Source organism: Puntigrus tetrazona, chromosome 22 (assembly GCF_018831695.1).
Source record: "Puntigrus tetrazona isolate hp1 chromosome 22, ASM1883169v1, whole genome shotgun sequence".
NCBI lineage: Eukaryota > Metazoa > Chordata > Actinopteri > Cypriniformes > Cyprinidae > Puntigrus > Puntigrus tetrazona.
This window is the reverse complement of record NC_056720.1, coordinates 12,659,132-12,686,511: the sequence shown is the minus strand read 5'-3', so window position 1 is coordinate 12,686,511 and position 27,380 is coordinate 12,659,132. Positions and strand designations below refer to the sequence as shown.

Below are 27,380 nucleotides of genomic sequence, written 5' to 3'. Positions count from 1 at the left end.
CAAACAGGTCCTAGGTGACAAGCCAGACAAAGAGCGGTCCACCCCCACCCCTTACAGACGATAAAAATAGTCACAACGTTGCCCGGTACGACGCAGATGAGGCCCCGCCATGGAGCCAGGCCTGGGGCTGGGGCTGGCATGCGAGCACCTGGTGGCTGGGTCTTGCCCCATGGGACCCATACAGGCTCATCCTCCCGTGGGCCTACCACCTGCAGGAGGGACTGTAAGGGGTTTGGGCAGCAGTCGAAGGCGGGGACCTCGGCAACCCAACCCCTGGACACAGAATCTGGTTTTAGGGACATGGAATGTCACCTCTCTGGGGGGGAAGGAGCCTGAGTTGTTGTGGGAGGTAGATAGGTAACGGCTAGAGATAGTCGGGCTCACCTCCATGCGCAACTTGGGCTCTGGAACCCATCTCCTTGAAAGGGGCTGGACTCTTCACTACTCTGGTGTTGTCCGCAATGAGAGGCGGCGGGCTGGTGTGGGCTTGCTCATAGCCCCCCAGCTTAGCCGCCATGTGTTGGAGTTTACCTCGGTGGACAAGAGGGTCGCCTCCCTGCAACTTCGGGTTGGGGGGAGGACTCTCACTGTCATTTGTGCCTACGGGCCGAATGGCAGTGTAGAGTACCCGGCCTTCTTGGAGTCCTTGGGAGGGGTGCTGGAAAGTGCTCCAACCGGGGACTCTATCGTCCTGCTGGGGGACTTCAGCGCTCACGTTAGTGATGCTAGCGACACCTGGAGGGGCGTGATCTGGAGGGGCCCCGATCTAAACCACAGTGCGAACGAACACCATGTTCAAGCATAAGGGTGTCCACCAGTACTGTAAATGTTGCATGTATAAATGTACTTGAAAACATGTTTTAAAGAACTTTTTCAATGAAAGTATTACCATTTTAGTTTTGCTGTCTGCCTTCATTATAGTTATAATGCATATCTGAACAGAGGGGCAGTTCTAGGATTTCAACATTAGGGCAGCTTAGCCCTCAGAGAGACCATTAGATACAACGATACAAATAACTTAATTTACAGTATTTTACTGTACTTATGAAAACTGTATTACTATATGAAGTGATTAGACACAATTATAGTTATAGTCTCAGCTTTCTTGAGGAAGCATCACTGGCCTGATCGTTAATATAGCTGTTTATAATTTTAGTGGGGATGAGATGACAAATAGGGGGCTAATGCCAACCTAAAAAGGGTCAGCTTCATTGTGTTCTCTTGTTTACTAAACAAGTTCCACATGCATTAACATGGTATAGTCCTTAATTTCGTGCAGTGGATAGATTCATGAAAATCTTCTCAGCAAATTCTTAAGTTAACAAGTTACTTAAGATCATTTCTAAGACATTTTTAAAAATGTACCTAACTGCAGTTCTAGTGTTATTATTATTATAGTTATGCAGCCTACAGGCACCAACAAGATAACTCTTGAAATCTTTTACATTGAATTTCATCAGTGAGTCGTTAGCAAGAACATTTATTCAGTCAGATGAAAAAGATTTTTAAGATTTTCTTAGATATATATGTTATTGAGAACATTTGAAGGCATATTTTTCATCAGAAGAAAATCTTTATCATCAGGCAGCGGAAAGCATGGGTTCACATGCAGATTGCGTTTTCCTCGCCATATCATTATACCATGTTATCCCAATCTGTAAAATGCTGCTTATTTCTATAGACCTTTTTCAAGGAACGTAAAGTTACCCATTGCACACAAAACAAGTACTTTAAAGGAATTCCTTATAAATAATCCTTATTATCATTACTGTTGCAGCAAACGGAGCATTCTACAGGAAGTCACTCTCCGCTATGGCGCCCTCTGTGGAGAAGCAAAGAAAAAGGTCTATATGTATGTTTGGAAAAGGCATAAAAGACTCATGGGGGTATATTCATCTTTAATGATTCAAAACTTTACTGGGACAAAATACACTAAAAGGTTCTATCTAGATATGTTTGATTGAAATTTAGAAACTACTAGCTTTTAGGAACTCCAGTATTGTCAGATTGTGTAGACAGGCAGGAAACAGGCAGATGACAAATGTGATATTTAATAATAAAACAAATCCAAAGTAACACAGGCCAGAGTAGCACGACTATGACTAGACAAAGAGAAGGTACAACTTAAATAGTGAATACAGCTGAACAATGAGCTTAAAATGTTGATCATTTTCAATATATCAAGTGAGTAAAGTAAATGTATACTAAATTAATATAAAGAAATTGAACAGTGGGTGACAAATCAGAACTTGGCCTGGATGAACTAAGACATCTTCTGAAAATATATAATCATAATTTAAATTCTCCTCCAATCATATATATTTCAACATTTTGTATTGACTTATAAAGGCTCAAAAAGTAAATGAAAAAGTAGTGGGGAACAAGGACAAACCTGTTTACAAGATCTTATAGGATAAATGACTGTAAAACATTTCCATTTACTTTGATTCCAGCTGTAGGTTTTCTATTGTAAAGCAGTGAAAAAGGTTGCTCGGAAAAATGATTATATCTTATCGTGCCTGGTTTGTAATGCATCCTGCTTTTAAATTAAAAAAATATGTAAATATATGAAATATATGAAACAAGGCGAAAGACTGAATTCAGCGATTTGAGTGATTGACTTATCAGGGATAGAATCGTATGCAGGATAAAACATGACAGCATTCGTGCAACAGCCGTGCGTGAGGCAGACCCTAGTTGGAAAAAGCGATAGACAAATACAGTGCCAACGAGATAATCAGATGAAAACAGTACCAGAAGTAGATGTGAACGGGATAAGCCGTGCAAAAACATAGACAAGAGAGGCAGCGAAAATGCGCTGAACTCAAATCTTTATAAAATAGAACTAGGTGCGCAATTTGCAATTTGGAGAAAAACCTTGACTTCTTTGACAAATGAAGAAAGAAAAATATGAACATGTTGGATGACATGGGGTTGAGTAAATTATTAGGAAATATTTATTAAGTTAAGAGCAGCTTTATATCAATCACAGGCTATCAAAATAACCTGCTCAACATGAAATTTTCTCTCTCTCTCTTTATTTTTAAACTATGTACTAGGGGTGGCACGATACACCGATGTCTCAGTTTGGTTTGCACAGCAGGGAAAAAACAACAAACACTATGCTTGGTTTCATAGACTTTATTTTTTTCCCATGTAGATGTGAAAATACAGAATATTAGCTTCCTGCTGATGTGACATGACCGGACGCACCTCTTCTTCTTGGACTTGGCAAAGGACAGCGTCCAGAAGAAAATGGTCCGCCACATGTTCCCCAATGCTGCACAAGACGTTGCACAAAAGCTCATTTAATGCTGCGGTTTATATAGTTCGATTCTCGAGGCCCTCACAGAAACCTCTCCTCTTGCCAAAAATTGAACGAGAAAACGGCAACAACAGAAAACTGCAACACAGTAAAGAATAATTGACATACATTTCCGTGTTATTTAACAAGATCATTTATATGGCAAAACTTTTAAGATGAAAACGACATTAAAATTACCTTTATAACCAGTGGATGGCAGCAGAAGATCCCTTATTAGCTCTGCTGCCATTTACATTCCCTATTGATTATAAAACGACTATTAAAGCTCATTTGTAATACTTTTACTGTACTGAACTATAAAGTATAGCAAGTGCAGGAATCTAAAGTCTCATTGCTTTAAAAAAATAAATAAATATGCAGCCTATAAGGGTGAATTAGCCTATTTTGATACTTAACTAATGTATTAAGTTAATTGCTAACAGTTTGCCTATATAACAATTAGATAATGCATTAAATATTTTAAAGCATTTTAGATTTAGTTTTAATTGTTACTGTAGTTTTGTTATTTTACGGTGGCCGTATAGTATTAATTACTTTATAACTTTAATTAAAATCAACCCACTTAGTATTCGTTTCACTGGTTTAATATCGTTAAATATTGTAATTCTAATGTATTCCTGTGTTTTATTAAGCTGTGGTCATGTTGAATCAATTCGTTTTACCATTTAATTTCTTTAAATCGTTTTAATTCTGGACATTTAATTTTTAATTCAAGATTAATCCCCAGATTATCACCAGTTTTACAGGGTGCTTGTAGGCCTCTCCTCCAATCCTTATGGTCTTTCGCACTTTAATGAGGGAAATAAAAAAAGGAAGTAAATAAATTATAATAACAGTATTATAATAAAATGTCATTAATCGCATATTTAGATAACCCATGCTTTTTAAAATGACAATAATTAGCAGTAATAGTTCAATTTATAGGATATTTATTTTATTTTAATAAAAAAAAATTGCTAGAATAAATAGCAACGTTGTTGTCGGGGGCGAAAACAAGAAAATAAATAAAAATAAAATAAAAAAGATCCAGATTTTCTTTGCATGTTCTATTCAGTTGTGCCATTATTTTGAAAAAGAAAATGTAATTCAGTGCTCACGTAAAGAGCTATAGGTTTAGAGATATAGGTTTATAGTATGCTGCATAATCTGGTTAACACATCAATCAAAACAAATGGGCGTTTCCATACCCGACCGATTTTAAATATCCGGCAGATGGTACTGCTGTGAAGCTAATCATATTTTTACAACTTTATACCGCTAAGAAGAAAATATCAGAATGAACGAACATGTCTGAAATATTACGCGCGCACAAGTAGCCTAGGATATTTGCGCACCAAAACCCATTATTAATGTAATATCAAACTGGCATCACTGTTTCTCCACATGCCATTATGAACTTGCTCTATATTTATGTAAACAATAAACAGCCCGACGTTCTTTAAAACAAAAGTAGCCGTTAATATCTTAATAGTCTACCACATGCAGCATCAGTGACCCGTTATCAGTCAGATCTGTCGTTTCGCAGACGCTGTCGGTGTGTTTATGTTTACGCACTTCTTCCTTATCTTTACTGAGCGCGTAAAAACGCGCAATAACGCGCTCATGACAGCCCGGCCACGCCTGGAAAGTTTGGGGCGGAGAGTCGCGGTGAACTAAGTTGAAGGATCGAGACGTTTTGACATTTCTCTGATATCGTTTGGGCTCCTCGGAAGCGGAAAAAAAAAATGTCAGGAGTCGCCTCAACCCTGGCCAAGAAGAGAGCGCAGGCTGCGGGCTTCGGGACTAACGCCAATGCCAGCAAATACCTGAACCAGGACTACGAGGCGCTCAGGAGACAGAGCCTCGGCGCGGGGACCCTGTTCTCGGACCCGTATTTCCCAGCCGCACCCGAATCCCTGGGCTTTAAAGAACTCGGACCCAGCTCGTACAAAACAAGAGGAATAACCTGGAAGAGACCTCGGGTATGCTTTCGGTATCACAGCTTAAACATTAAGGGCATCCGGCGTTCACTGGCAGAGAGGGGAAATCATGTAGACCTACTTTCTATTCTACTTTTAAGTTGTTGTTATGTCGGACCGTTATCCTCCAGGCCTCTTTCTTTGCGCGCTCCTGCGTTCTCTTTGCGCGCTCCTGCGTGCTTTTATTAACTTCAAGGTTGAGAAAATCGCCTGAAATGAAATACTTAGCAATGCATATTACTAATCAAAAATGAAGTTTGCAGAATGGAAAACTTTACTTAATACATATGTTTAAGTCTACAGCTAATTTTGACCCATATAGCGTACTGCTGGCTGCTGCTATAAATGTGGCACAAAGTCACAAACCTGTATAACGTCTTGTTTACGACCAACAGCGATAATAATTCGACCGGCGTGCTGTCGCTATGGTTACTCGATCCGATTTCTGTTTATTCTGTTTAATCACCAGGCTTTCAGATCAACAGATGCTGTTCTAACAGAGCTAACTAAATATGTTTTATGATCATCTATGACCCACGTGTTAGTTTAATCTCGCTGTTTTGGTGTCTATATGCTGTCCTTTTCAGCATTATTAGCCTCATTTTACATTTCAAAGGGGGTTCTGTCTGTGTGTTTTGCAGGAGCTGTGCTCAAATCCACAATTCATCGTCGGCGGAGCCACACGGACGGATATCTGTCAAGGAGCTCTGGGTAAAAGATTAGAAATATTAATCTACCTGCAAGGAGCACATGCTGAGGTTCTCTGTCGGTCCTTCTGGTTTGACTAGATGTGAAGAATCTGTTCGTTATGCAGGTGGTGTCTCCGAGCAAACAACGCAATTTACTGAGTCACAGATTCCTTCTCGACCTCTTCTCCTTAAATTAATACTTCAAACACGGGATATCTGTAAGTCAGCTTAACGTTTCAACCTCCTCAAACCAGAAAATTAGCCCGTTGCCTGCCATGGCACAATCAACGTTGTAAAAATGTTCTATTATGTGCTTCACTGCATGATTTTTTCAAAAAAGGTAACTAATTTACTTAATTACTTTAAACGGAAAGCAAAAGTTATGCTACTTTTGCTCTAGGATGCTCTCCTAAATCTTAAAGAGTACTTTATTAGTGCTGTTTCGGGCTCTAAATCTGTACGTAAGTCACAGATGTAGTACGTAAGCGACAACGAAGAGGCTTTAACTAAAAAGTAACTACTAAAATTAGATTTATGCTTTCAATTGACTGAACCAAGAAAGAAAACAAGTTGGTTTGTTTCTTGAATGTTTATGATAGTGGCGTTCATTTATGCGTTATCTAACTCGCTAATTTCATTAATTAAAACTGTGGTGAAACCTATTATTATTTCCACGAAGTCTTAACAATGAGTTAAGTTCCTTGTGAACATTGTGAACACACACACACACACACACACACACACACACACACACACACAATGTAATTCATAGAAAAAGGGTGGGTCAGCATTTGAAGGATGCTTTTAACTTATAGTGCTCATTCCAGGGTGGTTATTGTTAACTCAAACTAGGCAAAATTTTTTCTCAAACTGAAATAAGCTGAAATAAATTAAAAAAGAAACATTATTTGAAGAGTACAGATTAGAAATGTTGCCAAGAAACAAATAAAAAGCTAAAACTAAAATGAAATTAATTAAATAAAGTGAACTACAACAAAACTGACCGAAACATAAACTAAAAAAAACAAACAAAAACTGAACATCAAAAAAATAAAAGCTTAAAAATATCAATAAATAATACAATACAGTTTTTTTTAACTGCTTAAACGCTAAATAAATACTTGACACATAATTTCTGACACCTAACACTCAAATACCAGAAACACACACCAAATCTGCAAAACCACATGCTAATTCTCTCTAATCTTGACTTTGACTCATAAAACGCTTTTTGCAAAATACAACACAAAATGATCTAGGTAACGCACAAATACCTAACAGGAAGTATCTTGATTTCTGTTTCAAACACAACCAATCAAAACTCATCAGTACCTCAAACTAATTCCTCACATGTGCGAACACTGCGTACCTTACTTAACATCCACCAATCGCGGCTTTAGAATAGGCCTATAATATAAATAGGTCACAGATCAAGTTATATATTCTCGGTCGCTTCGCGACGCACTTCTCGGATCAAAAATGAAACCGCTTGTTCGACCTCCGCTTCATCTAGTTGTGTAATACTGTATTCACAGCCGCTAATGCTTGCAAAAGTTTGTTTTCAATCATGCATTTTTCATCTCTCTACCAATTAACTTCGATCTTGAAGAGAAATGCACGCAGGAGCTTATGAAAAAAGAGCTTTAGGTTTTGAATAACTGTGTATGGTATATCCGAAAATATAACATAATGGCAAATGTGTTTGCTTTTGAAATGTGTCTGTAATCTCTTTTGCAAGAGATGCTTGGATTTCGTGTGTGCAGTTATTGGATTTGTGTTTTGAAAACGTCTGCAAGCAGTTGCACTGTAACACATAATTAGTCTGTAGTAGATTATCTCCTTTTTTAAAATAGCAAAAACTAGTAAAAACTGCCGAGCTAGCTCTGTTTTTTACCTCCGTGTACATTGTCTAACCTTAAACTAGTAGCTTTGTTAACTTTACCCTCCCCTTTAGTACCTAACCTCACTTAATTTGCCTTATTCCTTCCTGTTCGTCGTGTTCACCGCTAACTCAATGGCTGAGCCAAACGCATAATACAAACCATCCAAACCTATCCTGAGGGATTTTGCGCACAACTGCTTTCGTTATTAAAGGCCGCAGTTAAACAGAGAAGAACTTGGCTGCATTTCTCCCGTAAATCTCGATTGGAAACACACACGGACTCTTAATGCGACACATGTGTCAGGCAGCAGGAAAAGCAGCCTATTGTCTTTTGAGGAGGGCAGACTCAAGTCTCTGCATTTTCTACATGCGTGTGCTGCCTCGACATTTGCAGCTCACCACTTCGGCGTGACACGAAAACCACAGCGGCGCCCATTGGCTGCCTGGTTCGATCATGAGTTCCCCCGTGAGTCCTTTAAAATGTGCCTGTTCTTGCTTGTCTGCGGGTGCTTTGAATGTCGGCTTATAAATAGTTTCATTTTGCATTCTGAATGCAAGTGTAATACTAGGTGACTTCTTTTTCGCATCAGAAGATCTTTCTGAAAGCCTGCATCTGGCTGTTTTAGCGACAGGCCACAGAACGGTCGTAAACTCAGTCTCACTTCCTGTCTCGTTGTCTCTCAGGTGACTGCTGGCTGCTAGCGGCCATTGCCTCTCTGACCCTGAATGAAGATGTTCTGGCGCGAGTGGTGCCCAATGGACAAAGCTTTAGTGACAATTATGCAGGAATCTTCCATTTCCAGGTATCTACGAAAGTAAACGTGTCACTTAGCCTTATAGATGTTGCAAAACACATTCATTGGTTTGCTAATAGACAGCGTGGACATTTTTTTGTGCAGTGGGTTATTGCTCAGTGCTTTTTATAACTGTATTAGTATTATAAAAAATGTATGCCACTCCTTAAAAATACTGTGGTGGCACCATGGTACATTGATGGTATTCATTGTGGAAACTGTAATCATATGCCATTATGTTTACATGCTACCTCAAAGTATTTTTTTAAGAATACGTCTGTATTATCAGGGTATTATGGTATTATCGTAATGAATGCACAGAAAACAGTATATTGCCGTAACAAATAAACACGGTAATACTGTAAGACGCTGCGTGACACTGAAGTAATGATGCTCGAAATTCAACTTTGTATCACAGGAACAATTTACATTATAAAATATATTCAAAAGAAAACAGTTAAGTTAAACTAAAAATAGTTCACAATATTACAGTTTTACTGTATATTTGATCAAATAAATGCAGCTTTGGTGAGCAAAAGTTGCTTCTTTAAAAAACGTTTAAATACCACAACACACGACCAAAAAACACAATAATATCATAGTATATGTCTAAAAGCCATCATAATACATAGTTCATGTCCAACAAGTCTCCAAAAAGTTGCTTTTTGCTTTCTAATTTCAATGCAGTAATATTTCACGCTTGTATATGCTTGTCTTAGAAGTTTCACACACTTTTTAGATTAAACATGTAATGCAAGTCTGTACTCCTCACCTTTATCCTTTAGTTCTGGCAGTTTGGGGAGTGGGTGGATGTCGTCATCGATGACCGGCTGCCGGTGAAAGACGGCGAACTGGTTTTTGTTCACTCCGCCGAGGGAAACGAGTTCTGGAGCGCCCTGCTGGAGAAGGCCTATGCGAAGTTAGTGTGTTGTTTTCTTGCGAACTACCTCGACTTGTTCGTGGAACCTACTCTTTAGGAATGAACAACAAGTTACTCCCTTTTGTTTTCGTTAGGAAGGTCAATCGATTTGAATGATTACTCCCGGTTTAATTTGTCATTTGGAGACTTTTACATGAATTAAAAGATTAGCGCAAAAAAAAAATAAGAAGGTCTACACGTTCTGTTTGGACGTTCTGGTTGGACGGATCTGGACGTTAATTAAGTTTGCATACAGGTTCGGCAGGTGTTACCTACAGCAGGTGTATTCCTGGAATAAGGGTGTGTCATTTTTTGTGGCATGTTTTTAACTTAGTTCTCACCATCTTTAAAGTAGCTTGAACTTCCTAGCTATATATCTCTCTCTTACTCTCATTCTTTAGCATTCATCATTGCCATCTGAGCACATAATGAATCAGCTGTTGTTGGTGGCATTTGTTGTGTCCAATAATGCTTTTACAGCCAGTGACCAAACTAATTTTGGAACCCTCATGTGAACAGTGGGAATGGCCCCGCCCACTAGTGGCGATGTCATAAGAGAACATTTATAGTAGGGGTGAAAAGCAGTGCTGCAGTGATGACATGCTTGTGTATGGCAAGCCGTAATTAAACGTCAACCGAATTCTTTTAAACAAAACCCAGTCGGATTTTTGCATTGGCTATGTGACAAACAAAACTGTATAAAGCGTTCGTGTTTTATCACAATTATTCTTACTAATGCGTTTTATTTTATAGAAGAAAAGAAAACATGAGCACATGTTGAGCTTGTGTTCGTCACGTACCTTAAAAGCCCATTCAAACAATCCACTGACTTCAGGATCATGAAATCAAAAACGCTAACTTCTTTCTGGGTTTTGGCCTACAAAAATATGTATGAGAATACATTTTTGTATGGAAAGAAAACAAAAATAATGATTTTATTCAATAATTTGGCACCACAACGCCATTTTTGGATTTGGAAAGACATGTGATTACTACAGCACATCTATAGGCAGTTATTTGTAGTGAATGAAAGGTTAACCACTCAGTAAATATTTGACCATGACATAAAAGAGAAGGAAGTCATTTCATAAACCCTAAATGGAGCTCCATCCTTTTCATAGACATTCATATGTGTGAAACAACTATTAACTTAGTTTCACTAAATGAGATTGTTTAACAGTGTGTTTTAAATAGTTTCTCAACCCGAGCTGACAGACATGTGCGTGCATGTAATGTTCATGTTTTATGGTCTCTGGCAGGGTTAATGGGTGTTACGAAGCTCTGTCTGGAGGATCCACCAGCGAGGGTTTCGAGGATTTCACCGGAGGCATCGCTGAGAGCTACGAGCTGAGCAAAGCTCCTTCCAACATGTTTCAGATCATCCAGAAAGCCCTGGAGGCTGGTGCTTTGCTGGGCTGCTCCATTGATGTGAGGTTCCTCTGCCAGTATAAGTTTATTATTATTTGACCAATCAGCAATCACTTTTAGGTCATAAGCCCCTCCCATTTTCAGATTTTCCTGTTTTATTTTTAATTCTGTGACGTAGATCACTAGTGCGGCTGATTCAGAAGCCGTCACCCGTCAGAAGCTGGTGAAAGGCCACGCTTACTCGCTCACCGGGGCGACCGAGGTACGTATAGAGGCCTCTTTTTTTAATTATAGATTTTTACGTTATATATATAGTACATTCTGCTTTGCTTCAGGTGAACTATCGTGGCCGCAGGGAGAAACTGGTTCGCATGCGCAACCCTTGGGGGCAGGTGGAGTGGACCGGAGCCTGGAGCGATGGGTAAGGTTTTAAGGTTTAAACTGTTAATGAAAATATGATGAAAAACTGTGGGTCTCATTCGCTGACAATGAGTATTCTGCACACAAACATCTTTACGAACAAATCATGATTCGCCAATAACTTCAATCTAAATTTGCAAAAAAGTTAAGGAACAACTGAAACCAAGGATGCAAGAAATCTTGACTAATATATGAACTCTGTGAATTACGCTCAATTCTTTTTTTACGTTTTAATGGATATATTGTGGCACGAATGTGGAAACGGTAGCATCACCGATAGTAATCTAAATTGTTTATTTTTTCTTTCATTTAGTTCATCCGAGTGGAACAACATCTCTTCGGAGCGGCCGAACGCCAGCGCCGAAGATGGAGAATTTTGGTGCGCTCACAAACGTCTTTATCTATGGATCTAGATTTAGCGTAATCTTGACGCTTGTTTTTGACGTTTCTGTTTTCTCTGTCTGTTCAGGATGTCATTCACAGATTTTCTCAGCCAATACTCTCGTATTGAGATCTGCACCCTGACGCCGGATGCCATCACCAGCGATTCGGTTAAACACTGGGCCGTGACCAACCACGACGGCACATGGAGGAAAGGCTCCACCGCTGGAGGCTGCAGAAACAACCCTTGTGAGCACAAAAAACACCAACACACACCATCAGGCATTGGGAATCAGATCCTTTTTTGTGGTTCAGTTCATTTAAATTGTCCCCCTCGGTTGAGTGCACAAGTTTTGCTAATTCCCATTTTAATATTTTAGCAGCATTTTAGTCTTTCGAAGTTCAGTTTAGTTTGTTTGGTAATATTGCTGGCGACTACACCCATTCATCAAGTGTTTTTTTGCGCATTACATTTTTTTTTACATATTGGCATTTTGGTATACTGCATAAAAATACTGAATGGAAGCACAAAGATGCGCATAATGTAAAAAAAATTTATCCAATAAGAAAACTATGCTAAAAAACAACAACATGTACACACAATAACAGAATAAATTCCTCAATTCACAACAAAAACGTGACTTTGCGCAATGCAATTGCATTACTGCCTGAACCACTATAATTACCTCCTAAATTACCTCATGTCTGCACAAGTTATTCATGCAAAAAAAACCACAATGGCTTCTCCTACTGAAGCAAATGTTTGTATGTCAAATTATCAGGAAGTGATGATTTTGTTCACTTCATCTTGTTGGATGGAAACGGTGCTTTATTCGATGCAACTTTGATTAAAACATTCAATAAATGAGTTTCTATTGTAGTTTTGCGTATTTTATCTCAATCTCAAACCATCTGAAGTTTGGTTGGTTTGGTTTCTTTAATAATCCTGCTGACAGAACCTATTCATTGCCCCTCAGACACATTCTGGATGAATCCTCAGTATGTGATTAAGCTGAACGAAGAAGATGATGATCCAGGTGATAACGAGGTAGGCTGCAGTTTCGTGGTGGGTTTGATCCAGAAGAACCGGCGGCGTCTGAGGAAATCTGGAGAGGACATGCACACAATCGGCTTTGCCATTTATGAGGTCGGTGGAGACACCAGGAGTATCTTAACATTGTCGTTATGATGTATGGAGAGGAACTGAACATAATTAATTCAGTAGAACCCTCAGATTCAATTCATATAACGCCAAGATTTCTTTTTGTTTGCTTCCACAGTTACCTTCACAGGTAAGAGTTAAACTACGAAGGCATTTCTCTTGATCAGTCATGGTGTTAACTTCTGGCTTACCGATTGGCCTCTGTCTCTGTCAGTTTCACGGTCAGCGTGAAGTGCACCTCGATAAGAACTTCTTCCTGACGCACGCTCAGAAAGCTCGCTCAGAGACTTTCATTAATCTAAGAGAGGTCTGCACGCGCTTCAAGCTGCCTCCTGGGGAGTACCTCGTCGTGCCGTCCACCTTCGAAGCCAACAAGGACGGAGACTTTTGCCTGCGCGTCTTTTCTGAAAAACAGACCGAAACACTGTAATGTATCTCACCTGTGTCAACTCTCTCTAGTATATGCCGATACGACTGTATCTTTTCATTTTGAGCACTTGGTTCTGAATTTGATAGAATAATCTCATGTTTATTCCCAGACCGTGTGATGACCCTGTGGATGCTGAATTACCTGATGTAAGCGACTCACAAGATTGCAGAGCTTCTAAAAGTCAACAGCATTACACTAGCTGTGTTTCCATCCAAAGTTGCAGAAAATTGAAATACCGCAAAAAAAAGTGAATAAAGCATTGTTTCCATCCCATGCGTTGAAGAGGACAAAATTAGCACTATCTGTGAAATTGGTGCAAAGTAGCAATAAAAATGCAAGTTTAATATAAAATCGAATATGTTAATGCAAAGTCACTGTTTTTGTATAGTCAGTTTATATGCAAATTTTCAAATTCGATAGAAAACGTATATATCTTCCTCTAATAAGTCTATTCGTATCTCATGGGAATTTTAGGTTTTTTTTTCCACTTGCTTGTAATTTTTGAATGCAGTATTTCAGAAATTTGTATAAATGGATGAAAATATAGCTTCTATTTATATTTTCCTCTGTGAGAAATTGTTGATTCATGCTTAAAATAATTACAAAATTAATTTAATTATAATTTTGAGTTTTATAATAATATTAAGAGTAAATACTCAACAAATTAATCAATACAAATTTGAATAAATTTATAAATATAATTACTACTCCTACTAATACATTAATAAATAATCATAAATCTACTACTAATTATAATTATTACTACTACTACATATTTGATAGTAATAGTAAGATATTGTCAAAAGGTCTTATTGAACCTTTCCTCTTGTTTTCAGGAGACTGTCTCAGACAGTCAAGTCGATTCTGGATTCAGAGGCATGTTCGTAAAACTCGTCGGAGCTGTAAGTAGCTTGGTTTGATATGCTATAAACAAATTTTTTGAAAAGCATGGCAATCAAACCACACTTCTCTCTATAGGACATGGAAATCTCAGCCTCAGAGCTCTCGACTATCTTAAACAAAATCATCGCAAAACGCAAGTACTCTTGCATCCTCTCTTTTATGCTCGAGATTTAATGAGGAGTCTGAGTCTGAGGAGCTTCTTTACGTTGTTTTGTAGGAACTGACATAAAGACGGACGGCTTCAGTTTGGAGACCTGTCGTGTCATGGTGAACCTCATGGATGTATCCTCTCGGCTGCGGTTGCTTGCTTTTCGTTGTTTGTGTTAACATGACGTGTGCTCTTGAGTCTTGAATAACAAGAATTTGGTGTCGTTGAATTGTAAATTTCCTTTAACTGTACTTCAGGACAGCGGGAATGGAAAACTAGGTTTGGGAGAGTTCGCTACTCTGTGGAAGAAAATTCAGCGATACCTTGTAAGACATACACCAGAAGCCTTTAAACGCAACTATCAATTTAAAAGAATTTCTTGACGTCCTGACATGTCGCTCTGTTTTATAATAACCCCAGGGAATTTACAAGAAGAATGACATGGATAATTCAGGAACAATAAGCACTCCAGAGCTGCGTTTGGCGCTGAAAGAAGCCGGTGAGTCTCAGATGCTCTCGCGGAAACCATTTTGGTGGCATATTTTAAGATTCACTGCTTATGTTCTTTTTCCTCTTCTAGGTTTCACTCTTAATAACACTATATTCCAGCTACTGGTAGCACGTTACGGTGAGGCGGACATGACTCTCGACTTTGATAACTTTGTGGCCTGCCTCATGCGTCTGGAGATGATGTTCCGTAAGTCCCTTGGCTGTTTGGTTATGAAATAAGTTGGCTAATTTAGCACGTAAATGTCTGCAGATTGTGTTTAGGCCTGTATATAGCGGTCCCTTTCTAGTGTCGGCGCCCTCTGGTGTTTTGGAGCATCTTTAGTGAACTTACTTCTCATTTTCAGGCGTATTCAAAAAGCTGGATCCCCATAAAAGTGGCTTCATTGAAATGGACTTTCAGCAGGTTTGTTGCGCTATAACATTAAAAAAATGATAACAATTAAAATAAAAATTTCATTTTAAAAACAAAATACACACCTGCTTTTCAAACACATTTCATTGTTTTTTTTTTAGTGGCTGAACTTCACTATGATTTAGGGGAATCATCTCCAAACTCCAGAGCGAAAAAGGATTACATGTTTTAAATTGTATTTACTTTCATTTTTTTCAGTTGTTTATTGCACTTTCGACCAGTCTTACTTCCAAAGTGTTGCATGATTTTACTGCGTTTGACATTGGCACACTATTTTCGTTTACAAATGCAAGCATCCTTAAACAAGGAGAATCTTAACCACTGTATAATAAAAAAAAAGTGCGTGTGAATTGTTATGAACGTTTTCTCTCAAAATGTCATAATTAAACACTTTTGACACTGTACAAACTTGTGCTTTCGTGCATGACTGGATTTAGTAAAGCGGCTTTTCCGGTCGCTCTAGGAAAGGCAGTTTATTGGACCCGTCGCCTGTCAATCACTCGTTAGCCCCTCCCCCATGGGCGTGACCGTGCACTGCGGTACCCTGATTGTTGCGTCCCTTCTGCACTCGTCTGTTCATCATTCTCTTTTTTCCCCGCTATTTTAAAACGCACCAGCTGGGCTGATAATCACAGTGACAACTAAACACTGGTAAGTTTAGCTACACTTTTTCCGTCTTAACTATGCGTGACATCCTTCCGCTATGTGTCAAAGTGGGAAACCTTTTCCCTATATTTCCAGCAACTGACGTAACGTTTTGTCATTTTAAATAGCGTATTTATTGCAACGGTGCTTGTGAATCGGTCTTATTAATTTATAAACAAAGCAGAGACATTACACACACACAACATCAATTATTCATGCATTATGGGCGTGCATCATACTTGCATTACATGTATATATGTGTAGGTTATATATTTATGATCATCTAGGTTTGTCTAGTTTGTGGATAAAAAAATGGACTCAGACTGAATTAAATGTTACAGTAATATCAGTATATAAAGCAGCAAGAGTGAATAAGCGCAGCTGTTTCTGAGGGTGTGTTCATTCATCATCTAAAACAAACACTAGAGTGCTGATGCTCAGTCTGGCCTATTGATTTCACATCACAAGTCAGCTGACATTTAGTATCAGTGAGCAATGCTGTGTTTACATACCACAGTATCTACCCCATTGCGACCAGATAAAACCGGTTAAAAGTTCGTTATTTTTGTGTAACAAACTATTTGGAGATTATTATACTAGTCATTTTTATACTAGTCTATTAATAAATGTTATTGCATAAAGCGGGAAACAACAAAAAAAGTACAACAAACTAACTTTCTTTTTCTGAGATGAACCACGGTTTAATGGTTTGAAGTACTTGGACCGCCATGATAAATATATACTCTATTGTACATATCCGTTAGCATCGCTGTAGCATATTTACATATGCATAAACATGGATGTTAGCAAATTAGCAATGAGCTGATTTCTCCTTCTGTTCGATATATTTCTAAATGACCTTTTTCTCCTCAAGCTCGCGGCCCACACAAGGAACCTAAGGTATATTGACTCTCTTGTCTTTCTGTAGTTGCAGAAAAGAATGATAATGAGCTAAAAGTCCAATGCGAGCATAGTTACCTCAGCTGGGTCTAGTGTGTGGTTTTCTCAGAGAAATGCCCTCCATGGACATTATCCCTGAAATCATAGCTCATGTAAGCGATTAGGGTCTATTAGAGATGATGGGTAACCATATTGCAAGACAACGTGGAGTTAACCAGTCATTAGTAAACCTCATTAGGACGCTAATCGAGTGTCTGTTGTAGAGGGCATTTCTCTGAGCTAGCTGGACTAAAAGCTGCATGAATGCTGCTGCACTAATAATGGCTACGTGGCTGACCATAAGTGAACACAAGCTAGCATCACAAGCCTTTTAGCAGCAGCACTTTGCGCTAAATGCTCAAAAACATTAAACTCGCGCTGCCGTATGATTTCTGCGCTAGCTTCTAGCAACCAGTCTCCATCTGCCATACACACCCTCTTTTCGTTCGTTTTGTCGAAGCGGTTAAAGCTCTGGGTTTGCAACCGGAAGGTTGCTGGTTCGATTCCATGGAACGCAAACCAAGAGAGAAATCAATGAGATAAGGGTTTGGAAAAGTATGAGATTTACTTCGGATTAAAGCGTGTGCTTAAATGACTGCTTCCTTATTTTAATTGCGCTACAGTATGTATTCCATCGGAGGAGTGTCGTCGCGTATTTACAAGGAACGCCTGCAGGCAGAAGGGATGGGAAGCAATGACAATGCGGTCAAGTTCCTGAACCAGGACTACGAGGAGCTGAAGAGAGAGTGTCTGGAGGGCGGCAGGCTGTTTGAGGACCCCTGCTTCCCCGCCGTGCCACAGTCACTGGGCTTCAAGGAGCTCGCGCCAAACTCCTCCAAAACACGCGGCGTGCAGTGGTTAAGACCCTCTGTGAGTGTCGCAGAGCACGGCCTACACGAACGGCACACCAGCTACTGCATAGTCACTGCTCTCGGCACATTTGAGCGCTTATTGTTTGAGAGGGAGTAGGACTACTTACACAAGCTAGACTCGATCTCTCATTTCCCACATTAGAACTAAGACGCAACAATGGGCTCGGACTACTAAGATATGTCTCACGTTTTAAATGTTGGCAGAACTTTTTACTTTAATTGATTGGGATGGAAAAGAGCGGGAAAATAAATGGGAGGAACGAGATTGGGAAACTACATGAGCTAGACTCAAAGTGTTGTTATGTTTTGAGAACCAAGGGTTAACTTCTTGTCTTAATTACTGAGAAGTTTTTGCTTTTGTTTTTGAATTTTTTTTGATTGTTGGAGCAGGAAATGGAGTTGGATGATTAAGATTGATAAATGAGCTGGATGCTCATTTCCCACTCAAAACTAGTAAGCCGTGGCTCCAACAGTGGAGCTGATGTTCAAGTTAGAATTGGGGTTAGTTAGCTCTTAAATAGTTAAATTACTTTCTAAAATGCTGACAAAATTGAATATATTCATCCTTATTTGAAAAAAAGGTTTGTTTTTTGCAATTAATTAATCGCGTCCAAAATAAAGTTTTTTTTAAATTATATATTTGTGTGTGCTGTGTATATTTTTTTATGTATATCTAAATACACACACAGTATATTTAGAAAATATTTACTTGTTTGTTCATATTCTTATATTCTCTATAAATATATTTCATATATAAACAACATATTTTCTTAATTATATGCATGCATGTGTTCGTATTTATATATACGTAATAAATATACACAACAAGCACAGATGTATTACATAAACATAATATATAAACAACATTTGCCTTAAATGTATGCATGCACTTTTTTTATTTCTATACGTTATAAATATACACAAGCTTTTATTTTGGATGCGATTAATCGTTTGACAGCACTATTTTGTTTACATATGCTGAAACATTTAATTAATTGTTTAAATGTATACTTTCATTTAAACTGTGCATGCTTCTCAAAGCTCCAACAATATTTTCATAGCTGACAGGACCCACACAGATGTATAACAAGCATGTTTAAAGATAGAGTTGGCATGAAATCATGAAAGAAGTGTGTTGTTATAGTTTGACAGGGACAGTAGCGCACTTTGTTTGAGGTGTAGCTCTCATCGCTTATGTTTGTTTTTGCGTAATGTTCGCAGGAGCTGTCAAATAACCCTGAGTTCATAGTGGGCGGAGCCACACGTACAGATATTTGCCAGGGGGCCCTAGGTGAGTATGTACTGTATTGGCCTGGGTGTGTATGTTTGTGCATGCCTGCACACGTTAGCCAACTGAACATCGGGAGCTTTATGTGAGCTTCGGTGCAGTTTGGGTGATCCGGCAGTTAAAACAGAGTGCGTCTGTGAACTTTACACACACTGCTGTCGAACGTTGCCACACAAATGTAAAAAGTGTCTTCTGAACAAGCCAGGAATTCCAGTGAAATAACTAGACTTCGTATCAGATGTTTGCAGAAACGCAGCACACACACAGAATATACACAGGCGCACCGAGGTATTATATTAGCATGACTAGCATATTAGCATGGACGTCAACATAATGTAATCAAGATAGAGATATATTCTGTGTTTATCACTGGTTATCACTATCGACGATCAGAAGCCAGCTACATGTTTTATTTTACTGCATATATTATGTATTTGGCTTTTATGAATGAATTAATAGCAGGTCAAAATATGATTCGTAACACTTCTAAGATCACACTTTGTGGTGTTTTCTGTCAGTGTTGAGTGGAAATGTCTGTTGGGGGCAGATGTGTGTGTGTGTGTGTGTGTTTGTTTCCTGGTTGGTGAGGAGTGGTTAAACATGATGCCTGAGTGGTGAGTCACACAGACACGGGTGTAGAGAGCTCTCAGATCGCTGGCTGCGAGCCACAGCTCATGGTGTGCGTCTGAGAGGGAGAGGGTGTGCACTCATGAGCGCCAAACAAAGTGTGTGTTTGCACAGCAAACACTGGGCGGAGGAGGATGGCGAAGCTTATCGCAGATATGCATTTTACAGAGTAAACCTCACGAAGTCGTTCAAGTTTCCCCGGGCCGAAGGGGTTTGGCTTTGACAAGGATGTTTGAGATAAAGCAGCTTTCATCCAGAGTAAATGCACAGTACCGAAATTGTTGTCGTTATCTGGTTGTACAAGCACATTCTCCGCCCCCTTTTCGGCTGTGGGTGGAGGGCTCCCTCTATTGGGTCATTGTAGTTCATGCAAACACAGTTCATATAATAATCATTTAATTTTTTTCTGTGGTAATTTTTCTCCACTCAGGGGACTGTTGGCTGTTAGCTGCCATCGCGTCCCTGACTTTAAACGACAGGCTGCTTCACAGAGTTGTACCTCATGGACAAAGCTTTACGGATGAGTATGCCGGCATCTTCCACTTCCAGGTAAACAGCCAGTTAATAAATGACAGACATGGGTAGTACACATTAGCAGATGCAAAGTTCTTAAACTCTAAAAGTTTACAACTCTAAAACGTCAACTTTTATTAAAGTAACTGTTAATGGGTATCAAAATGAAATATTTTCTACAAATTTACTCGCCCTCGGGCCATCCAAAGTGTAGTTGAGTTTATTTCTTCGTGGGAATATATTTGGAGAAATTTGGCATTACGTTACTTGTTCACCTGTGAATGCTCAGCAGTGAATGGGTGCCGTCAGAACGAAAGTCCAAACAACTGTTAAAAACATCACAATAATCTACAAGTAACCCACACCACCTTAGCTCATCAATTATCGTTGTGTGAAATGAAATGCTGTTTGTTTGTAAAGAAATTCATCATGGGAACATTTCATATTAAAATGCCCCTATTATAATAAAAGGTTTCTATTTTGGTTTTGGTCCTCAACAATAGGTTGACGTGCAAGCAAGGACAAAAAACACTTTCCTTGTCTTTATAATATGCATTTATTTTTACTTTACTTGCTCAACGACTCCCAAAGGTTTCATTCAACAATACGTTTTTTGAAACTCTTCCTTTGCGTGATGCTAATCTGCGGTGATTGGTCCGATTGGTCTCATTTTCATTTTATCTCGCCGGTAATGCCTGAAAAATAAGGGCAGTGCTACTTTGTGTACAGTGTTACCGGGTAAACCGCTGTTTTTACCGCTTCGAAAGCAGCACCTAGTGGCAAAGAAAGAATTTACATTTCCATTCAGACCAGTGCGAAAACAACAAGTAGGCGGGCAATATGCAAATGTTTCATGTTGATCAAAATCACGTTTAGTCGTTTTTCAGCACATTTTTCAGCTGTTTCATTAACGTACATATATTTTTTGTCACATTTTTTCTGCAGTTCTGGCAGTTTGGCGAGTGGGTGGACATTGTGATCGATGACCGTTTGCCAGTGAAGGATAAAGAGCTGATGTTTGTTCACTCGGCAGAGGGAAATGAGTTTTGGAGCGCCCTGCTGGAAAAAGCCTATGCCAAGTGAGTCTCTTCCTCTCTCTTTTTTTCTTTGCAGTCATAGAGACCATAACATGTGTGTATTTTCCTGCAGGCTAAATGGCTCATATGAAGCTCTTTCGGGAGGATCCACCACCGAAGGCTTCGAGGACTTCACGGGTGGAGTAGCGGAGATGTATGAGCTGTGTAATGCTCCCAAAGATTTGCCCCGCATCATTGCCAAAGCCTTGGAGAGAGGCTCACTGTTGGGCTGCTCTATTGATGTGAGTCCCCACAGCGCCTACTACAGGCCTGGAGACACAGAGCAGCATTTATGGATCCACATACTCACTTTTTTATGTAATTTGAGTGTATTTGTCTGGCAGATCACCAGTGCCTTTGATATGGAGGCTGTAACCTTTAAGAAGCTGGTGAAGGGGCATGCATACTCCGTCACGGGTCTCAGAGAGGTCAGGATCATCTCGGAAAAGTATCTGGAGCTCTGTAGTTTACAGCTTTAACTTTTTGCATCAGAAACATCTTGTTTTGATTTTAGGTGAATTTCCGTGGCAGCAGAGAGAGGCTCATCCGCATCCGAAACCCTTGGGGGCAAGTTGAGTGGACGGGGGCTTGGAGTGACAAGTGAGTCAACCAATCAGAATGAATTCGGAGAGACTTTCTCATACAGGATTTGCTCATAAAGTAACACTTACACTTCATTTCCAGTTCTTCTGAGTGGAATGGGATTGATCCAGCAGAAAGAGAGGAGATGAACAACCACATGGAAGATGGCGAGTTCTGGTAAATTTCCAAAGAAATTGGATATTTATGGTTCTCACACCTTGCGAGTCAGTTTTAACAAGAATCAGTTTTTTGATTCTGAAGCAGTTGGCAACTGAGAGTCGACTCCAAAGCTTTGGATTCACTTCCATGAACATCTTTTACCTTGATTTCCAAACAACTAAACATTCCAGAAGAGCTATGACTGCTAAACTAGAGGTTTTTTATGTATCCCAATCACTTACGTTCTCAAAAAAATAACTCGTAGGTTTAATCATCATGGTGTTTTTGAGTATTGATGGTCTTTTTGTGTTTTTTTAGTCCTTGTTTCCAATGAGCTAATAATCTGATATACAAAGTTAAACCAGGGCTGCCAACTTTCGGTTACATGAGGCTTTTTGGTTGGTGATTTGTAAAAAAATGAATTTGTGCAAATGTTTTAAAGCAAAACAACGGTCGGAAGAACTAGTCGAGCTTGTAGCTGCTTCGTATACAGTGGAAACTTAATTGCGTACCGTACCAAACCATAATGAGCCATAAATATCATGGTGTAACATTTACTGGAAGCAGTAATTGGAACTTCTTCAGATTCCAAAGTTCAGAAGCTGAACAGCCCTGCTGTATATACAAAATTATCATCATTATTTCCCTTCGCATATATGACGCTCTGTTCTCTGGCCTCTTCAGGATGTCATTTCAAGAGTTCAAACGTCAGTTTTCTCGCCTGGAGATCTGTAACCTCACGCCGGACGCTCTGAGTGAAGACTCTCTTAATTTCTGGAACACGATTAAATTTAACGGCACCTGGAGGAGAGGAAGCACAGCGGGGGGCTGCAGGAACCACCCCAGTAAGATCAGTTCACACAATCCCAATGAAACATACGCGTCAGCTAAGACACACTTGTTGTTGTTTTTTTTTGTCAGATACATTCTGGATAAACCCTCAATATAAGATCACGCTGCTGGAGGAAGATGATGATCCTGAAGATGATGAGGTGGCCTGCAGCTTCCTGGTGGCCTTGATGCAGAAGGACAGGCGACGTTACCGCAAGCAAGGGCAGGACATGCACACCATCGGCTTCGCCTTATATAAGGTTGGAGGACCAAAGCGAGATACAAGAGTAACAAACTTTGTTAAATAAATTGCATTATATTGACTAATTTCTTGTCGTTTATTCCTATTTTTCTTTAGGTCCCAGAAGAGGTATGTGATCATTCTGACGTTAAATGAATTCTGGGTGAAGTGTGTCATTTTCTGAAATGTTAAAATTAGGTCTATCAAAATTATCATGTGTATTTTTTCTAAAAGATGTGAACAGGTTATTTGAAAAAACGTCTAAACGTTTCTAGTCTTCAGGCTTTATTTTGAGTATGGTTTCACTAATAATAAACATAAATTTACGCGTAAAACATCTATATTTGTCCATGTCAAATAGCATTTTGAAAACGTGAAAAGTATTAATTAAAGGGACATTTAAAAACAGATAAAATGTGATGAAGTTGCGAGTTAACTCATGATAACTCATCACGCGATTAATCACAATAAACTATTTTAATAGATGTACGGGTCTAGTTAAAACACTTGCATGCAATATGCAGATATTTCCTCTTAATGTACAAAGTCTGTGTTTTCAAAACATTCCTCTGTTTGTTTGAGGTTTTTTTTGCCAACACGTCATAGCAACAGTGGCTCAACCAATGGCGTGAGGTTGGAGCTGACCAATGACAGACAGGCAAATGTTCAGGAAACCTGTTTGAAAACAACTGTATTTCCAAATCTGTTTGGTTGTGCAGAAATTAACCTCTAAATCACATTCAGTTTCTAATTCTTTTGAAAGCGTGCTATAAACTCTTCATTTCTTCTGTTTCTTAGTTCAGTGGTTCCCAGAGCATTCACCTCAAGAAGGACTTTTTCTTGCGTCAGTCATCCTGCGCACGCTCAAAAACCTTCATTAACCTGCGGGAAGTCAGCACCCGACTGAAGCTGCCGCCGGGCGAGTATCTCATAGTCCCATCCACTTTTGAGCCCGGAAAAGAGGCCGATTTCGTCCTGCGAGTCTTCACTGAGAAACAGTCAGAAACTCAGTAAGTGACTAAAACAAACAAAGCGTATTGTTTTTGTATTTGTGCTTCACGAAAGAGAAAAAAAAAAATCTTTGTTTCCATATTTATTATTTTTTTTAGAGAAATGGATGATGAGATTTCATTTAACCTGGAAGATGAAGTAAGGGCTTTTCTGTTATTTAAATAAAACCAGTGCTGTCAAATGATTAATTGCGATTAATTGCATCCAATATAAAAGTTTTTGTTCACAATATGTGTGTGTTGTGTATATTTATCATGTGTATATAAATACACAAATACACAGCATATATTTAGAACATATTTACATATATTTGCATGCATATTTTTTATGTTTGTATAATTTATATCATATATATATATAAACATAATTTTTATATATATATATATATATATATATATATATGATTAATCATTTGACAGCACTAAAACACTTAAATAATGTTTTAGCTACCACATAACTATGACCTGAAAATCATCACACACTGCTCACGTTTTCATTTTAAAAATATCTTTTTTTCTTAGGAAGAGGTTTCAGAAGATGACATGGAAGACTCTTTCAAAAAACTGTTTGCGCAGCTGTCCGGAGAGGTGTGTTTCTGTCCGTCTGTGCTTTTCATTAACAACATCGTGCATTCCAGTAGATTAAACCCGATCCAAACTCTCTTGTAGGACATGGAGATTTCAGTTCACGAGCTCAGGACCATTCTGAACCGAGTGGTTGGCAAACGTAAGCTCGGCTGACGCTTCTAAGTGTTCATGTCTGGTCTGTTTACGGGCCTGTGTTTAGTTAAGAAATACCTCGGCTCTTCTGTGTTCTACAGACAGGGACTTGAAGACAGACGGGTTCAGTTTGGAGTCGTGCAGGTGCATGGTCAGCCTGCTGGATGTATCCTTATGCTAACTTTTAAAAGCAACTTCAGCTTATCTAACAGTGCTTACATTTCATCTGATTGTTGAGCTTTTGCTTGATTTTTCTGGCCTTGACCGATCAAACTCAGAAAGATGGCAGCGCTCGCCTGGGAATTGTGGAGTTCCAGATTCTGTGGAATAAAATCAGGAAGTGGCTGGTGAGAAACTGCATTGCTCATCGCCTTCCCCACATACATAGAGTACACGCACGGTACTATGGTGGCAACTCAAATCTTTTTTTCTTTTGCTTGCAGGGCATTTTTAGAAAGTTTGATCTGGATAAATCTGGCACGATGAGCTCGTATGAAATGCGCCTCGCCGTCGAGTCGGCCGGTAATGTTTTTAATGTTCATCTTGACATCCTTTCGTTCGGCGATCAAGTAGGATGCAGATTTGATTCAGATACGATTCTCAACCATTTTGGTTAGTTTGGTGTATCAAGGCTGTATTTTCTGATTAACTGAGAAGAACCAGTTCGTAAGAGTCATCCAATTAGGAATCAGACTTCACTTACGCTTACAAAAACATAATCGTAAGTTTGTGAACCTGGCTACGCTTGTCACGCTGTATGTAATCGATTCACTAAAAACGAACCGGTCCAGTTCCCGATGAGAGTGACTACATTTAAATTACTATCACGCTTTTTTTTTCTGGTCACGCTGTACGTTTTTGATTCGCTAGTGACTAGTTTGTGAATTGGACTAAATTAATGTTACACGTTACGACATACGTTTACGAACAGCGTCACTGCTGAAGCTCAGTTATTAGGATTGTCAAATTAAGTGTGTTTAATCTAGATAAAGCCTTGAATCAATTGAACTGTTTCGAAAAATGCTCGAAAAAACCATATGCTGGTGACACCTGCTGGTCAAAACTGTGTAAACGCAACAAAAACATGCATAAAAACACTCTGCAGTTGTTTTAGTTATAGTATAACCTATTAAATGCACTTTATAAATCGATAATGCCATTAAATGTAGAGTGGTTCCACAATACGTGTTCTTTTATTCATCTTCAGTGCTTGTTTTGCTTGTTCTATGGAGAGCTTGGCTCTACATGCTAATAAGAGACTTCCCTGATAGCGAAGCCCTAATGTACATCTCGGAGGCGTCTGCATTTGAAGACTTATTATTTAGGTTGAGTGCTCATCTGCAATGCATCTATCGAACGTCTTTTCGCATTCTAAGATGTTTATAATGCATGCAAAACTGACATCATTAAACGTCTTGCCAGACGTTTATAGACAGGACTTTCCAGATCAAGAAATGTGTGCTATCTGGGTATGTTAGTCTGACGCTTCCTTTAAATTATGCGTTTATTGCTTTAAAAAAATGTCTACGAATATATAAAGCCGATCTGATAACGGTAGTTCCATTCAAAATCGAAGCCCTAATGTACCTCTTTTCTTCGTCTTAAGGTTTTAAACTCAATAACAAGCTACATCAAATAATCGTGGCGCGATATTCTGATGGAGAAACGATCGACTTTGACAATTTCGTCTGTTGCCTGGTCAAGCTGGAGGCCATGTTCAGTACGTCTTTTACGCATTCTGATTCGGAGCAACGAAGAAGTGAGTTTTGCTAAAACGACTTTTTTTTTATTAACAGGGACTTTTAGAGAGCTGGACAAAGAGGGTTCAGGCGTCGCAGAGCTCAATGTTAGTGAGGTGAGTCATTTCTTTACCTTCTAGGTATCACCTACCTTTACAAAATTATGGAATATGTTACATTAGTAATGTGTTCAAACTAATTTTCTCAAGAAAGGCAAATGAATTAGCTCTTCTTCTCTGTCTTGCAGTGGCTGTACCTGACCATGTGTGGTTGATGTGTGGAGATCATATGGTGAAGGGCCAAAATCACTCCCTCAGTTGCAGCTTTAAGCCATTACACCCAAAGATCCCGGAGCAATACAGTACATACTGCCTTAAAACATCCATCATAAGCCTCACAATTAATATCCTCATTATGCAAGGCATGTTTAACACTTATAAACCACTAAATGTTAAGAAAAAATGTAATGCATCGTTTCGGAGAGCAACGTAACATAGCTTTATGATAAAGTGCATGCCACTAACATTATGCTGTAGGTGATTTTACTGTACCTCGCATATGTAGCTGAACTTAGCGTTTGAGGTTTGCACCACTGATAATTAAAAATGTAACTTTCATTTGATTTTGTTCAGAGTGTGACTTTGATAGGAGTTACGATCACTGTGATTTGACGTGCTATTATTTATAGAAGAATAGCTTGCGTTCTTACAGGATATTCAGGGAATTGTTCTAAATATTTTGTTTTATGCTGCTTGTTAATTTAGGGAAGAGAAAATAAAGGATAAATATACCTTCTGGTCGTGTTATGGATTTTCAATGGCAGATGAATTGCCTTTT

The 27,380-nt window shown here is 39.0% G+C and overlaps 2 protein-coding genes across 4 annotated transcripts; both read left to right on the top strand.

Annotated features, from left to right (window-relative positions):
- Window positions 1-4,947: 4,947 nt before the first annotated feature.
- On the top strand, window positions 4,948-15,705 carry capn2b (calpain 2, (m/II) large subunit b). Its single transcript, XM_043222509.1, has 21 exons — window positions 4,948-5,286; window positions 5,925-5,994; window positions 8,539-8,657; window positions 9,434-9,567; window positions 10,827-10,995; window positions 11,114-11,197; window positions 11,271-11,356; window positions 11,669-11,734; window positions 11,825-11,985; window positions 12,714-12,883; window positions 13,017-13,028; window positions 13,113-13,324; window positions 13,438-13,474; window positions 14,165-14,230; window positions 14,307-14,364; window positions 14,449-14,513; window positions 14,637-14,705; window positions 14,800-14,878; window positions 14,960-15,076; window positions 15,234-15,292; window positions 15,403-15,705. Exons 1-21 carry the CDS (start codon window positions 5,050-5,052, stop codon window positions 15,424-15,426), a joined length of 2,094 nt encoding a protein of 697 aa, XP_043078444.1. The 5' UTR covers window positions 4,948-5,049; the 3' UTR covers window positions 15,427-15,705.
- A 112-nt stretch (window positions 15,706-15,817) lies between these two features.
- Window positions 15,818-27,338, top strand: capn1b (calpain 1, (mu/I) large subunit b). Of its 3 annotated transcripts, XM_043222508.1 has the most exons (23): window positions 15,822-15,952; window positions 16,821-16,846; window positions 17,509-17,755; window positions 18,979-19,048; window positions 20,103-20,221; window positions 21,131-21,264; window positions 21,335-21,503; window positions 21,606-21,689; window positions 21,776-21,861; window positions 21,946-22,020; window positions 22,687-22,847; window positions 22,924-23,093; window positions 23,192-23,203; window positions 23,873-24,084; window positions 24,184-24,223; window positions 24,607-24,672; window positions 24,754-24,811; window positions 24,906-24,970; window positions 25,083-25,151; window positions 25,248-25,326; window positions 26,411-26,524; window positions 26,601-26,659; window positions 26,791-27,338. In XM_043222508.1, the coding sequence occupies exons 3-23, from the start codon at window positions 17,510-17,512 to the stop codon at window positions 26,815-26,817; spliced, it is 2,115 nt and encodes a 704-aa protein (XP_043078443.1). In that variant the 5' UTR covers window positions 15,822-15,952; window positions 16,821-16,846; window position 17,509; the 3' UTR covers window positions 26,818-27,338. The 3 variants fall into 3 exon arrangements, with proteins under 3 accessions (XP_043078442.1, XP_043078443.1, XP_043078441.1); XM_043222506.1 differs by having other exon boundaries at window positions 21,335-21,689; XM_043222507.1 differs by lacking the exon at window positions 16,821-16,846 and having other exon boundaries at window positions 15,818-15,952; window positions 21,335-21,689.
- The last annotated feature ends 42 nt before the right edge of the window (window positions 27,339-27,380 follow it).